The sequence below is a fragment of the Bos indicus genome, chromosome 6 (assembly GCF_029378745.1).
Source record: "Bos indicus isolate NIAB-ARS_2022 breed Sahiwal x Tharparkar chromosome 6, NIAB-ARS_B.indTharparkar_mat_pri_1.0, whole genome shotgun sequence".
NCBI classification, from domain to species: Eukaryota; Metazoa; Chordata; class Mammalia; order Artiodactyla; family Bovidae; genus Bos; species Bos indicus.
This window is the reverse complement of record NC_091765.1, coordinates 102,989,748-103,006,259: the sequence shown is the minus strand read 5'-3', so window position 1 is coordinate 103,006,259 and position 16,512 is coordinate 102,989,748. Positions and strand designations below refer to the sequence as shown.

The 16,512-nt window shown below is 41.5% G+C and overlaps 1 protein-coding gene across 2 annotated transcripts in view; it reads right to left on the bottom strand.

Annotated features, from left to right (window-relative positions):
* Nucleotides 1-8,361, bottom strand: part of NUDT9 (nudix hydrolase 9) — a 37,360-nt gene extending 28,999 nt beyond the window's left edge. Inside the window, exons 1-2 of one of the 2 annotated variants that reach the window (XM_070791756.1) lie at nucleotides 7,993-8,361; nucleotides 922-1,036 (exon numbers count right to left, since the gene is read on the bottom strand). Coding sequence is in view for 1 of the 2 variants with exons in the window: in XM_019963073.2 (XP_019818632.2) it covers nucleotides 7,993-8,099 (107 nt within the window). In the remaining variant the exon portion in view is untranslated. The remainder of the gene's footprint in view (nucleotides 1-921; nucleotides 1,037-7,992) is intronic. The other variant, XM_019963073.2, reaches the window with a different exon arrangement.
* Between the last annotated feature and the right edge of the window lie 8,151 nt (nucleotides 8,362-16,512).

The following is a 16,512-nucleotide window of genomic DNA, read 5'->3' as shown; positions in this document are numbered from 1 at the left end:
AAAGAAGAAAAGGAAATGGAGATATACTGTTGTTAGGTTCCTACACTGTACTCAAATTAATGTAGTATTACTTGAAGCCAGACTCTGACAGAGGTACATATTATAAACTTTAGAGTAGGAGTTCCTGATGATTCCAGTAGTTAAGAAACCACCTGTCAGTGCAGGGGACACGGGTTCAATCCCTGGTCCAGGAAGATTCCATATGCCATGGAGCAACTAAGCCCATGCTCTACAACTACTGAAGCACACACACTCACAAGCCACAGCTACTGAGCCCACGTGCTACAACTAGTGAAGCCCACGCACTCCAGAGCCGTGCTCTGCAACAAGAAAAGCCACCATAATGAGAAGCCCAGGTACCAGAACTAGACAGGACCCCTGCTTGCTGCAACTAGAGAAAACCTGCGTGCAGCAACAAAGACCCAGTACAGCCAAAAATAAAAGTAAATATTTTTTTTTCAAAACACTTTAGAGTAAAATAAGTGTAGAGCTAAAATAATTAGATAGTATATATACAAAAAGGAAAACAAAAAACTGAAACTTAACCTTTACACCATACCATACACAAAAATCTTTCACTTCTCCTCCTGACTAAAAATGTAAATGCCTTCTCATTATTCTTAAAGATCAAAATTCCTAATGGCCCTAAATTAGGGTCTCTAATATGACAGAGGGGATTCTGAGAACAGTTCCCTTCTCCTGCTCTCACAATAATGATTAGCCCTACTTGAGATAAATGACCAATGGGAAAAACACTAACGTGATGGGGTGTTGAAATAAGTCAAATCCATGTGCCTTTTGATATCATACATACAGTGAGAAGTACACAGCAATCATTTCTGAGGATTCCTTATAAGAATATACGATCAGAGTCTAGATATAAGGAAATACAGGACACACTCACATTAAGGGATATCTTACATAATAAAGGTCCATACGTTTTAAATCGCTATGGTCATGAAAGATAAAAGTTGAAGGAACTCATCCAGATAGAGAGCATGAAAACGAAGTGCAATCAACGTTCCTGGGTTATCTCCTGAATCATGTTAAAAAAAAAAAAAAAAAGGACAAGTATTGAAATGTGAATGGGGTAGGACAAATAATTTTTTTAAAAATTTATTTACTCCCGACAAGGAATCAATGGCTTCACCGATAAATTTTACTAAACATCTGAGGAAGAATTAACACTAACACTCCTCAAATGCTTCCCAAAAAACTGAAGAGGAGTGAATACTTCCAAATTCTATGAGATCAGTATTACCCTGATACCAAAGCTAAACAAAGATACTACCAGAAACTACAGACCAATATCCCTGAAAAATATCAATGAAAAAATCCTCTACGAGACAGCAGTGAACGTGACTTCCCTGGTGGTACAGTGGGTAAGAATCCACTTGCCAATGCAGGGGACACAGGTCTGATCCCTGGTCCAGGAAGATTTTGCATGCCAAGGAGCAACTAAAGCCCACGAGCCACAACTGCTGAACCCACAGGCTACAATCACTGAAGCCCATGCACCCAACAAAGGGTGCCCCCCACTCACTACAACTAGAGAAAGCCCATGCACAGCAACAAACACCTGGCACAACCAAAAATTAGTGAATAAATAGTTTTCTTTAAAAAGATAGTAGTGAACGGACTTCAGCAACACATTAAAAGGATTATACAGCATCATCAAGTGGGATTTATTCCTGAAATTCAAGAACAGTTCAACATACAAACATAAACCAAAGTAACATATCACATTAAAAGAATGAAGGAAAAAAGCATGTGATACTCTCAACTGATGCCCAAAAACGTCTCTGTCAGACAAATGCTGTATGATATCACTTATATGTGGAATCCAAAATATGGCACAAATAAACATATCTACTAAACAGAAACAGACTCAGACTTGAACAGACTTGTGGTTGCCAACAGGGAGAGGGATGGGGAGAGGGAAGGAAGAGGAGTTTGGGATTAGCAGATGCAAACTGGTATATATAACATGGATAGACAACCAGGTCCTACTGCATAGCACTGGGAACTATACTCAATATCCTGTGATAAACCCTAATGGAAAAGGAATATGAAAAAGATACATACGTGTGTGTGTGTGTATACAGGCCGATAGGATACAATAGAGAGTCCAGACATAAACCCTTACATACATAGTCAGATGATTTTCAAAAAAGGGTGTCAACTCTCAAACGGGAAAGGACAGCCCTTCCAACAAATGGTGCTGGGAAGGTTAGATACCCACATGCAAACAGATGAAGATGGACCCATAGCTTACATATACACAAACATTAACTTGAAATGGATCAAAGACCCAAACATTAAGACCTAAAACTAAAAAACTCTTAAAAGAAAACATAGAGGGAGATTTCATGATGTTGAATTTGGCAATGATTTGTCAGATATGACTGAAAGCACGAGCGACAGAAGAAAATCAGTAAATCAGACTGTATCAACACGAAAACATCTGTGTATCAAAGGACACAATCAACGGAGTGAAAAAAGCAAATCACAAACTATAATGTAGATGACATTCAAAGGGCTAGTAACTATAATATATTGAGTTCGTATAAACTGACAAAGGCTGAACTGGAATAGGAAACTGGGCAGATTATGACCAATCAAAAAGAGCAGATCCAACTGGCTAATAAACATTAAAAGACAGTTATAATCACTAGCAATTAAAGAAATGAAAATTAAGTAACCTTAAATTCTTTTTTCCATCTAGACTAACAAACCTTTAAAAAGGTAACACCATCTCCCATACATTGCTGGTAGAGATGTGAACTGCTACAGCATTTCTGTAAAGTAATTTGGCAATAAAGATGAATATACTTACACCCTGCAACTCAAGTAATTTCATTCCACTAATCTATCCCATAAAAATGAAATAACCAATTATACATACAAAAAGTGTTTATTTCAGCAATGTTTAATGGGAATTAAAGGAAATGCCCAATAATGTAAGGATGGCTCAGTAAATATTAGAACAGCTACACCACGGGATGACTATTAAGTAGCTATTAGAAATAATGACATCAAGTGACAGTATTTTCATACGATATTGTTGAAAATGAAAAGGAAGATGCAAGAAAGTGTGTATAGTATGATCCCATCTTACACAGAAATGGTAGAAAAAATAAAGAAGATATATTTAAGAGTATGTACACAATGTATTCATTTTTTCACTGCTGCCATAACAAATTTCCCCAAATTCAGCAGCTTAAAACTATACAAATTTATTATCTTATTATCTTTATCTCCAGGTCAGAAGTCAGATAAAAGTCTTACTGGGCTAAAACCAACATGTAGACAGGGCTGCAAGACTTTGATGTAGCCAGCAAGGCTTTCATTCAGATTTCATAGAGAGATCAGAAGCTGATCTAACAGAGTTCAGCACCACCAATCCTGATATAAATTTACTTTTTACTTCTGTTTTATTATTTCCTAGCAGTTTATTTTCTAAACAATTTTATTTTCAATCAACTTCAGAACAATTAAGGGACCTACAGTTCTAAGAAGTAAAGTAAAAGTTAGTCATGAGAAACAAGGTTTCTTGTTTCTCATAAGAAAAATCTCAACCAACCAACCAACCCTTACACCCAAAGGAACTAGAAAATGAAGAACAAACAAAACCCAAAGCTAGTAGAAGCAAAGAAATCATAAAGACCAGAACAGAAATAAAAGAAACAGAGACTAAAAAACAACAGATAAATGGAACAGAAAAGAAAGCCCAGAAATGAACCCACACTTATATGGGCAATTAATCTACAACAGAGGAGGCAAGAATACACAATAGGGAAAGGTAGCCTTTTCAACCAGAGAAGGCGATGGCACCCTACTCCAGTACTCTTGCCTAGAAAATCCCATGGACGGAGGAGCCTGGTGGACTGCAGTCCATGGGGTCGCGAAGAGTCGGACACGACTGAGCGACTTCACTTTCACTTTTCACTTTCATGCATTGGAGAAGGAAATGGCAACCCACTCCAGCGTTCTTGCCTGGAGAATCTCAGGGACAGGGGACAGAGAATCTCTGGTGGACTGCCGTCTATGGGGTCGCACAGAGTCGAACACGACTGAAGCGACTTAGCAGCAGCCTTTTCAACAGATGCAAAAGAAACAAACCAGATTACTCTCTCACACCATGCACAAAAATAATTTCAAAATGAATTAAAGACTTAAATGCAAGATCTGAAACCATAAAACCTCTAGAAGAAAACATAATCAGTACATTCTTTGACATTGGTCTTAGCAAGATTTTTGGGGGTATGACTCCTCTGGCAAGGGAAACAAAAGCAAAAATAAACAAATGGGACATTAAACTAAAAAGCTTTTGTGCAGCAAAGGAAACTACCAACAAAACAAAAAGGCTGCCTACTGAATGGGAGAATATACTTGCAAACAATATATCTGATAATTGGTTAATATCTAAAACATACAAAGAACTTACATAATACAACACTAGAAAAAACAAACAACCCAACTTAAGAAATGGGTGGAAGCTCCAAATACATATTTTTTTCAAAGAGGACATAGAGATGACCAATAGGAACATTAAAATACGCTCAACATCACTTTTCACTTTCATGCACTGGAGAAGGAAATGGCAACCCACTCCAGTGTCCTTGCCTGGAGAAGCCCAGGGACAGGGGAGTCTGGGGGGCTGCCGTCTATGGGGTGGCACAGAGTTGGACATGACTGAAGAGACTTAGCAGCAGCAGCAACATCACTAATCATCACAGAAATGCAAATCAAAACCCACCTCATACCTGTCAGAATGGCTATTATCAAAAAAACAACAAATAAGTGTTGGTGGGGTTGTGGGGAAAAGGGAACCCTTGTGCACTACTAATGGGAATGTAAATTGATGCAGCTACTGTACAAAACAGTAGAGATTCCTTTAAAAAATTAAAAATATTACTACTATATGATCCACCAATTCTACTCCTGAATATTTATCTAAAGAACATAAAAAGACTAATTAGAAAAGATGCATGCACCCCCATATTCACAGCAGCATTATTTACAACAGCCAAGATACGGAAGTAGCCTAACTGCCCATCAATAGGTGAATGGATAAAGATATCATGCACACACAACACATAATGGAATATTACTCAGCTATTTAAAAAAAAAAGGAAATATTTTCATTTGTGATGACATGGTTAGACCTAGAGGGTATTATGCTAAGTGAAATGTCAGAAAAAAGAGAAAGACAACTACTGTATGACTCTAATATGCGGAATCTAAAAACAAAACAAATAAACCTAACAAAACAGAAACACAGTCATAGATACACAGAACAAACAGGTAGTCACCAAAAGAGAGGACAGCAGGGGGTGGAAAGAAGTAGAAAGGGATAAGATGAAGAGGTACAAACTTCTAGGTACAAAATAAATGAATTATGTGTATGAAATGTAAGGTGTGGAGAGTAACTGTTATCCCTGTATGGTGACATATGGTAACTAAACTCACCCTGGAGATCATGTTAAGATGTATGGAAATATCAAATCACTATGTTGTATAACAGGAACTAACATAGTGTTATATAGGTCAATTATACTTCAAAAAACAAACTCATAAAGATTGTGGAGGGCAGCGGGGAACTGGGTAAAGGTGGTCAAAAGGTCCCTACGACTTTCCAGTTATAAGATAAGTAAGTACTAGGGATATAATGTCCAACATGATGTATACAACTAATACTGCTCTATATTATATATAAAGTAATCCTAAGAGTTCTCATCACAACGAAAATTTTTTATTCTAATTCTTTAATGTTGTGTCTATAGGAGATGATGGATGTTCACTAAACTTATTGTGACAATCATTTCATGTTTGTGTTGCAAATCATTATGATATACACATTACTCTTATACAGTGCTATACATCAATTTGATCTCAATAAAACTGGAGGGAAAATAAATTTCATATTACACATACATAGGTTAAAACCAAATCTATATACTAAGTCTTCAAACAAAGAATTCATCAATGTTTGTTTTTATTCCGTTTGTTACATTTTATACATAACTGCATTATACACAAACTTTACTTTTAGACCTTCATAGACAAGGAGAAGACTCTTGAGAGTCTCTTGGACTGCAAGGAGATCCAACCAGTCCATCCTAAAGGAGATCAATCCTGGGTATTCATTGGTAGGACTGATGTTGAAGCTGAAACTCCAATACTTTGGCCACCTGACGCAAAGAGCTGATTCATTTGAAAAGACCCTGATGCTGGGAAAGATTGAGGGCAGGAGGAGAAGGGGACAACAGAGGATGAGATGGTTGGATGGCATAACCGACTCAATGGACATGGGTTTGGGTGGACTCCAGGAGTTGGTGATGGACAGGGAGGCCTGGCATGCTGCGGTTCATGGGGTTGCAAAGAGTCAGACACGACGGAGCAACTGAATTGAACTGAAGTCAAAGCAGAGTGAAATCAATTCTAGTAAAAGTATTAGAAGGCTTCATCAAAATGTCCCCAGGATCTCCTTCACTCCTTTGATACGCAAACCATTCTTGCTTGAAACACTATGCTTTCATTGGTTTTGTCAACTCTTTTTTTTTTTTTAAACAAGAGCATTATGTCTTTTATTTTCCACATACCAGTCCCTCTGTGCTTTGAGGAAAGTAACAAAGGATTCTACCTGCTTTTTTAACACTTTTGTTTTTTTAAACAGTTTCAGCTTCAGGGCAAAATTGTGCAGAAAATAAAAGAGCTCCCATGTAAACCCAGCTTCCTCACCACAAACACAAAAAACCCCAACACCACCACCACCATGTCCCACCAGAGTTACATTTGAAATAAAGTGAAGTTGCTCAGTTGTGTCTGACTTTGCGACCCCATGGACCGTAGTCTACCAGGCTCCTCCATCCATAGGATTTTTCAGGAAGAGTACTGGAGTGGGTTGCCATTTCCTTCTCCAGGGATGTTCCCAACCCAGGGATCAAACCCAGGTTTGCAAGCAAACACTTTACTGTCTGAGCCACCAGGGAAGTTAATACCTTTCAAATAAGGGGGCCGAAACATCCTACATGAGCAGTGGGACAGTAACCACAGAAATCAGCCCTCTCTCCCTCCTCATCCTACAAACAAAAAGTCTGTAGTACTTGTTGATCCCCAGGACAAAACCAAAATGTAAAGAAAAGGGCTGGAACCTCTATGGTCAATTAGGTATTAAAGAACACAGCAGAAACTTCGGCTTAATATCTGTACAGTTCACACTGAGGAAATAAAGTTGAGGCAGCTACAGTCAGCAGGGAAATTTGCTCCTCAAGTGTAAAGTCTGGACCAGAAGAGGAAGGGGACGATTCCAGCCTGTCCACCTGTTGCTACTTGCTCACACACCCTCAACCGAAACCTTCCAGTCCAGAGGGCTATCACTGGAGTTGCGGGGGTTGGGGGGTGGATAGAAGAAAAAAAATGGAAGAAATAGAAGGAAATTTCCTTGTGTCTAATGAGGTGACAAAAATAATTAAAAACACACACACTCCTAGAGGCAGCCTCACAACACTTGTTTATTACTCAATGCCTAGCATGGGCATGGTACCTAGGACATGTGTTCAGAAACCACGAGAAAAGAATAAGAGGAGGAGACAGTATGAGATACCACAAATCCCTAAATTTATCCAAGGCAATTTTTTTAAAAAGAGGTAAATAATAAATATATTATCTACATTGAAATGGAGAAGTAGAGGAATAACGACTTACACTTTTACACCGTTTAAACGGTTCGCTATTTAAACTCCCTGGGGACAAACAATGTTAGTGACTCACGGAAGAGGACAAATTTCAAGTACCGTGAGAAAGCGTGCCACCACTTGCTTTTCTCAAAAGGCAGGTGAAATATTTAAGTCTTTTTTTAAAAACGTGCGTATGGCTGTAAAAAGCTGGGACCCAAGCGGAGCCTCCTGAAACCACCCGACCAGAAGCTGGTTCCCAGCCGCAACGGAAAGACTCGGGAGAAGGAGTCAGCGCTAGAAGCGGGAATACCTGCACGCCGCGACGCTGCAACTGCCCAAGGACTTAACAGTCACAGAGGCCAGGGCGACAGAGAGGGACACGGCGGCTAAAGTCTTCCCCAGGAAGCCTCCGGCCATCAGCGGCCCGCGGAAGATTCGCGGAGAGAGGTAGCTCTTAGCTTGGTCCGCAGCCTCCGCCCTCCCCACAGCCCCGAGCCCCGAGTGTCCAGCGGGTACTGGGACCGGGCAAGCCCTCCGGTTCCGTAGAGGAAGTAGCTACGTCAGTCTCATTAACACACAGTGACTAGTTGGCCTCCCAAAATAACAGCCCACTTCGAACCCCCAAGTGACGTGCAAGGTACAGCTCCAGTTGCCGGGAAAACAGTCGGCCCGGCCGTAACGCCCCGCTGCGTGACGGCACTTTACGACAGCGCCGCAAAGCGAGGAGGTGCGGGCTTCGTAGCGCCTGCCTTCTTCGGCTTTTCATTCGTGCGGGTCCGGTGATTGTGAGGGGGGTTGGATAGGGGTCTCGGGGTACCATCGAGAAAGCGGTAGGGAAAAGGGAGGATGAAAGAAACCGAGAAGTTGGAAAGGAGAAGAAAAAGGAAGGGGATTCAGAAAAGTGTGCCCTCCTTTTTTTTTTTTTTCCACCCCAGGGAGGAAGAGGTTACGATCCTAGTCATATCTGATTTCAAGTGGTTACAGGGAAAAGAAATAGGCGAGAGACTTGGAATTCCCGTATTCTTTTTTTACCAAGATGTTCATGTCATGGGTAAATTTCACGAGGCTTTGACGTGTGTGGCCTTAGCAAACCTGCGGAGGAGTAAAACCAGCTGTGAAATAAGTACACAGCGTGGAGGAAGGACAAGGGCAACATCTGATATATAACTCCAGAGGCAGCGATTAGCCGAACCGGAAATTGTAAACCAACATTGTTCAGAACAGTTTGTAATGCGATTTTTGTTTGACACTTGGTTTGTCATTATCTTTTTTTAGGTCTGAAATTATAAGACGTAGTATTATACCCATTTAAAAATATATTTTTAATATTCTTTTTCAGTATAGTTTATCACAGGGTATTGACTATAGTTCCCTATGCTATACATTAAGCCCTTGTTTTTTCTTTATTCTAAATGTGATAATTTCTATCTGCTAACCTCAAACTTCCAGGAGCAAGTCTCTTCTTCCTCTCCTACCCCTTGGTCACCACAGATCTGTTGTCTATGGCTCTGCTTCTGTTTCATAGATTCCTATTGTCATTTTTTTTAGATTCCACATAGGGGTGATATCCTATGATCAGTATCTTTCTCTTTCTGACTTACTTCACTTAGTATGATGATCTCTACTTACACAGCCCTAGGTTCTCATTAGTCATCTATTTTATACACGATAGTGTATCTATGCCAACCCCATTCTCCCAGTTCATTCCACTCCCCACCCTTTCCCCCTTGGTATCCATACTTTTTTATCCTCTACATTTGTGCCTCTATTTTTGCTTTGCAAATAAGATCGTCTTTACCGCTTTCCTAGATTCCACATATATGTGTTAATATACTATATTTGTTTTTCTGACTTACTCTGTATGACAGCCATCCACATCTCTGCAAATAACACAGTTTCATTCCTTTTCATCACAAAGAAATATTCCATTGTATATATGTACCACATTTTTATCTGTTCTTCAGCTGATAGACATTTAGGTTGCTTCCATGTCCTGGCCGTTGTAAACAGTGCTTCTGTGAACATTGGGGTGCATGTATCTCATTATCTTATTAAAGTGTGTGGATATTTACCTTTTAAGTATGTAATCCACTGTTTCAGTGGTGGGGTATGGACACTGACATAAAACTTCTCACCATCTCAAAAAGCCATATTTATCAAACCTCTGTAAAAGGTCGGTTTTCATTCCAATCCCAAAGAAAGGCAATGCCAAAGAATGCTCAAACTACCACACAGTTGCACTCATCTCACATGCTAGTAAAGTAATGCTCAAAATTCTCCAAGCCAGGCTTCAACAACATGTGAACCGTGAAATTCCAGATGTTCAAGCTGGTTTTAGAAAAGGCAGAGGAACCAGAGATCAAATTGCCAACATGCACTGGATCATCGAAAAAGCAAGAGAGTTCCAGAAAAACATCTATTTCTGCTTTATTGACTACGCTAAAACCTTTGACTGTGTGGATCACAATAAACTGTGGATAATTCTGAAAGAGATGGGAATACCAGACCACTTGACCTGCCTCTTGAGAAATCTGTATGCAGGTCAGGAAGCAACAGTTAGAACTGGACATGGAACAACAGACTGGTTCCAAATAGGAAAAGGAGTATGTCAAGACTGTATATTGTCACCCTGCTTATTTAACTTCTATGCAGAGTACATCATGAGAAACACTGGGCTGGAAGAAGCACAAGCTGGAATCAAGATTGCCGGGAGAAATATCAATAACCTCAGATATGCAGATGACACTACCCTTATGGCAGAAAGTGAAGAACTAAGGAGCCTCTTGATGAAAGTGAAAGTGGATAGTGAAAAAGTTGGCTTAAAGCTCAACATTCAGAAAACTAAGACAATGACATCCAGTCCCATCACTTCATGGCAAATAGATAGGGAAACAGTGGAAACAGTGAGTGACTTTATTTTTCTGGGCTCCAAAATCACTGCAGATGGTAATTGCAGCCATGAAATTAAAAGATGCTTACTCCTTGGAAGGAAAGTTATGACCAACCTAGGTAGCATATTAAAAAGCAAAGATATTACTTTGCCAACAAAGGTCCATCTAGTCAAGGCTATGGCTTTTCCAGTGGTCATGTATGGATGTGAGAGTTGTATTATAAAGAAAGCTGAGCGCCCAAGAATTGATGCTTTTGAACTGTGATGTTGGAGAAGACTCTTTAGAGTCCCTTGGACTGCAAGGAGATCCAACCAGTCCATGCTAAAGGAGATCAGCCCTGGGTGGTTCATTGGAAGGACTGATGTGAAGCTGAAACTCCAATACTTTGGCCACCTGATGTGAAGAGCTGACTCTTTTGAAAAGACCCTGATGCTGGGAAAGATTGAGGGCAGGAGGAGGAGACGACAGAGGATGAGATAGTCAGGTGGCATCACCGACTCGATGGACATGGGTTTGGGTGGACTCCAGAAGCTGGTGATGGACAGGGAGGCCTGGCGTGCTGTGGTTCATGGGGTCACAAAGAGTCGGACACGATTGAGCAACTGAACTGATACTCCAGGTAAGCACATGCCAAGACAGCCTAAAGTTACTTTGACCCCATATCACGCTAGGAAAGAACATTCTTCTTTTAGGAAGTTATATCACTAGGGTCAGAATAAAGGGGAAAAATTGATCTTTATGATTGAGGACTTTGTAAATTCTCAAACTGATCTCTGAGAAGTTCTGGTTAATGTGTAATACACACTGCACGTGAGGAAGGGAGGAGCCCCAATTCTCAGAGAATTTTGTTTAATTTTTTCTTGTCCTGCCTTAAAATATAAAGTGTATTTCATTACTCTATTATGGCTTCTGGCACCTAAGGTCTTGTCCATAGAGTGATCCCAGCATCAACCCCCACCCCCACCCTCCGCTTCAAACCCTTTTGTTCCAGGCAAAACCTGGATAGGCAGTCAGACTCCAGACCCCTCTCTTGGGGCAGTTTAGAAAGCTTGCAATTAGAAATCTTTTCTCTGCCCTGGTGGTATAAATCTACCACCCAGAACTTTCCTTTAGCACTACTGCTTGTCCTCTGACAAATACCTGTTAAACCCAGATGGCCTAGTCACATGGATCAGGATCACCCACCCACCTCTGTACCACCGCTTAGCACACTCCAGCCTTTGAATAGTCTCCAGCCTTCTGTTTCAGGGAAGTAGAGTTCAGTTCATACTGCAGTACTGAAACAAAGCAAGACCCTATGGTCCTTGTGCCCCACATCCTCTGCCTGCCTTTTGTCTGTGGAAGAACTTTAGCCAAAGAATACGCTTGATCAGAGAAGTGAGAACATGCAGAAACAAAGGAAAATAGTCAAAGGGACCAAAGAATAATAGTTTAACAATTAAGTACAGTCAAGGATCTTTAGTTCCTTCTCAAGGGCTATAGATGGTATTCTGAGCCATATCCTGTGAGCTGTCTTTTAGATACTGAAAGCTCCACAAGTTGGAGAGGTTAACACATGATGACCATACAGTAAGCGTGACAGAAGCTGCCACAATTCTGAGAACTGGCGTCAAGAAGTGGAAAAGAACCAACCCTAGAACTGAAAATTAACTGTACTTAAAACAGTCAAGATGATGTTAGTCAAATCACCAATAACCAGTTTCCAGATGACTGTCAGAATTGACTGTGCTGCTGCCAGGAGCGCCTCCCTCAGCCTAGAAAAGCTCTAGCCCCCCGATTGTCCAGGGGTGCTGCACAAGGCAGCCTTTGGACAGGCATTGGCCACACCCACCGCGCATCCACCCCCATCCCCTTGCCGGCATCCAAAGAAAAGCACAATTGCCTTTCCACCAACCTGGCCTCCTTATTGGCTTTTGCGTGGCACACCCCAGACCCCACTTTTGGTTACAGTGTTACTAAACAAAATATGTCCTTACCACTTTAGTGTCCAGATTTGATGATCTTTAACAATCTATCCAGGTAGCAAAGTACTGTTATTAAAATATACTTAAACCTTTTAAAAAATAATTATCTGGACTTGGCTTCCTGAAGTCAGATACTTTGTTGTCAAAGTTGTTGACAGCCATTAACCTCTGCTTAAACTTAAAAAACAAAATTCAACTGAGTGAACTTAAAGATCTAATTGGCTTTGTTGAATGATTCATGAATCAGGCATTATCCCATCTAACAAACAGAAAGGAGCTCTAAGGAGCTGTACAAATGGAAGGTTTTTAAAAGCAGGAAAGAGGAATTCCCTGGTGGGCCAGTGGTCAGAACACTCTGCTTCTGCTGCAGAGGGTCTGGATTCAGTACCTTAGTCAGGGAACTAAGATCCCCCATGCCTCACAGTGCAGCCAAAAATCTTTAAAAATCAGGAAGGAGAGGGACAAGGAAGTCAAAATGAAAAAAAAAAAAAAAAAAAGCATTATTACTTCAGGCAAGATCACCCTTCTTTGGGGGAAGGGTTGGGGTTTATGATGGGTATCACCTCACCTCAATTTCCTGTTGGTCAGGAAATTCCAGGCTGATTGGTTTTAAAAAATTACATTTCAAAGAGGCTGAAACCACAATTGGGTATGAAGTTTTAGTTTGCTTCTGTGGGGCTTAGCATGAAGTGAACAAAGAGTTAGTTGCTCAGCAGTGTCCAACTCTTTGTGACCCCTTGGATTATCGCCTGCCAAGGTCATCTGTCCATGGGATTCTCCAGGCAAGAATACTGGGGACTAATGGCACCCCACTCCAGTACTCTTGCCTGGAAAATCCCATGGACAGAGGAGCCTGGCAGGCTTCAGTCCATGGGGTCGCGAAGAGTCGGACACTACTGAGCGACTTCACTTTTCACTTTCATGCATTGGAGGAAATGGCAACCCACTCCAGTGTTCTTGCCTGGAGAATCCCAAGGACAGCGGGGCCTGGTGGGCTGCTGTCTATGGGGTCGCACAGAGTCGGACACAACTGAAGCGACTTAGCAGCAGCAGCAGCAGCATAAGTGACTTCACTGTGGACCTGTTGTCCCTTTTTCAACACTGGAAAGGTACTAGGCAGGCTCTGTTAAAAAAGACTCCGCTTATCAACCAAATTATCAATAGTTCAGCTGACTTATTAGTCATTAGAGAGAAGAGGAATAAGGTAGTTTGAGTCACAAAACCTCCGACCAAAGAACAAGAAAAACAGGAAGGTGTTCTCACAGAAGTTTCTCAAGTCCTAGTCTCCAAACACTACATTCCTTGAGGGGAGGTTGGAGTGGACTCAGTTTAAGAAACTACACAACCACTCAGACAAAACCAACTCCCACGCAGACAAAACCAACTCCCTGGCACTGGACCTGCACCACAGTTGGCTCCAAAAGCCAGGTCTCCTTCAGGTCTCCATCTCCCTTCAGAGATGTCTACTCCCAGGTCTGCACACACTTAAGGGCATCTTATAATAGTTGGTGAAACAGACAAAAGACACTGAGAAATAAATACTTTGCGACCCCATGAACCACAGCGCACCAGGCCTCCCTGTCTATCACCAACTCCCGGAGTTTACCCAAACTCATGTCCATTGAGTTGGTGATGCCATCCAACCATCTCATCCTCTGTCGTCCCCTTCTCCTCCTGCCCTCAATCTTTCCCAGCATCAGGGTCTTTTCCAATGAGTCAGCTTTTCACATCAGGTGGCCAAAGTATTGGAGTTTCAGCTTCCACATCAGTCCTTCCAATGAACACCCAGGACTGATCTCCTTTAGGATGGACTGGCTGGATCTCCTTGCAGTCCAAGGGACTCTCAAGAGTCTTCTCCACACCACAGTTCAAAAGCATCAATTCTTGGACGCTCAGCTTTCTTTATAGTCCAACTCTCACATCCATACATGACTACTGGAAAAACCAAGATTAGAGCTAACAATAGAAAGGTCTTACTAGACCCACTCCCACAACATAAAATAACAAGATTAATTAGAGGTTCCTGTTAAAAAGGTAAAACATGTCCTTGAGCAAGATACATTGTTATTATATAATGCTTAGTACAGAGTTTAGGATAAGAGGCTTATGGAAGCTTCCTGCTGGGAGAGATTGACTGAGGAGGAAACTGGGTCTTGTTCTGATGGATTGCTGATTGCTCAGTAAATCTTTAATCCAATTTTCTGTTGATGGGTGGAACTGTGTTCCCTCGCTGCTATTTACCTGGGGTCAAACTAAAGCAGGTAACAATATACAGCCTTGTGATCCACAAGTCTGTGGTTCTTTGACTGTGATCTTTGACTGTGATCCACACAGTCAAAGGCTTTGGCATATCAAAAAGGCAGAAATAGTATGGACCTAGCAGAAGCAGGGGCTTCCCTGGTGGCTCGGAGGTTAAAGCGTCTGCCTGCAATGCGGGAGACTTGGGTTCGATCCTTGGGTTGGGAAGATCCCCTGGAGAAGGAAATGGCAACCCACTCCAATATTCTTGCCTGGAGAATCCCATGGACGGAGGAGCCTGGTGGGCTACAGTCCACGGGGGTCGCAAAGAGTCAGACACAACAGTGACTTCACTCACTCACTAACAGAAGCAGTAAGAAGAGGTGGCAAGAATACACAGAAGAACTATACAGAAAAGATCTTCACGACCCAGATAATCGCGATGGTGTGATCACTCACCTACAGCCAGACATCCTGGAATGTGAAGTCAAGTGGGCCTTAGGAAGCATCACTACGAACAAAACTAGTGGAGGTGATAGAATTCCAGTTGAGCTATTTCAAATCCTGAAAGATGATGCTGTGAATGTGCTGCACTCAATATGCCAGCAAATTTGAAAAATTCAGCAGTGGTCACAGGACTGGAAAAGGTCAGTTTTCATTCCAGTCCCAAAGAAAGGCAATGCCAAAGAATGCTCAAGCTACCACACAATTGCACTCACCTCACATGCTAGTAAAGTAATGCTCAAAATTCTCCAAGCCAGGCTTCAGCAATACATGAACCATGAACTTCCAGATGTTCAAGGGGGTTTTAAGAAAGGCAGAGGAACCAGAGATCAAATTGCCAACATCCACTGGATCATGGAAAAAGCAAGAGAGTTCCAGAAAAACATCTATTTCTTCTTTATTGACTATGCCAAAGCCTTTGATTGTGTGGATCACAATAAGCTGTGGAAAATTCTTCAAGAGATGGGAATACCAGACCACCTAACCTGCCTCTTGAGAAACCTATATGCAGGTCAGGAAGCAACAGTTAGAACTGGACATGGAACAACAGACTGATTCCAAATAGGAAAAGGAGTATGTCAAGGCTGTATATTGTCACCCTGCTTGTTTAACTTATATGAGAAACACTGGACTGGATGAAGCACAAGCTGGAATCAGGATTTCTGGGAGAAATATCAATAACCTCAGATATGCAGATGACGCCACCTTTATGGCAGAAAGCGAAGAAGAACTAAAGAGCCTCTTGATGAAAGTGAAAGAGGAGAGTGAAAAAGTTGGCTTAAAGCTCAACATTCAGAAAACGAAGATCATGGCATCTGGTCCCATCGCTTCATGGGAAATAGATTGGGAAACAGTGGAAACAGAGGCAGACTTTATTTTTCTGGGCTCCCAAATCACTGCAGATGGTGACTGCAGCCATGAAATTAAAAGGAGGTTACTCCTTGGAAGAAAAGTTATGACCAACCTAGACAGCATCTTAAAAAACAGAGACATTACTTTGCCAACAAAGGTCCATCTAGTCAAGGCTATGGTTTTTCCAGTGGTCATGTATGGATGTGAGAGTTGGACTATAAAGAAAGCTGAGTGCCGAAGAATTGATGCTTTTGAACTATGGTGTTGGAGAAGACTCTTGAGAGTCCCTTGGACTGCAAGGAGATCTAACCAGTCCATCCTAAAGGAAATCAGTCCTGAATATTCATTAGAAAGACTGATGCTGAAGCTGAAACTCCAATA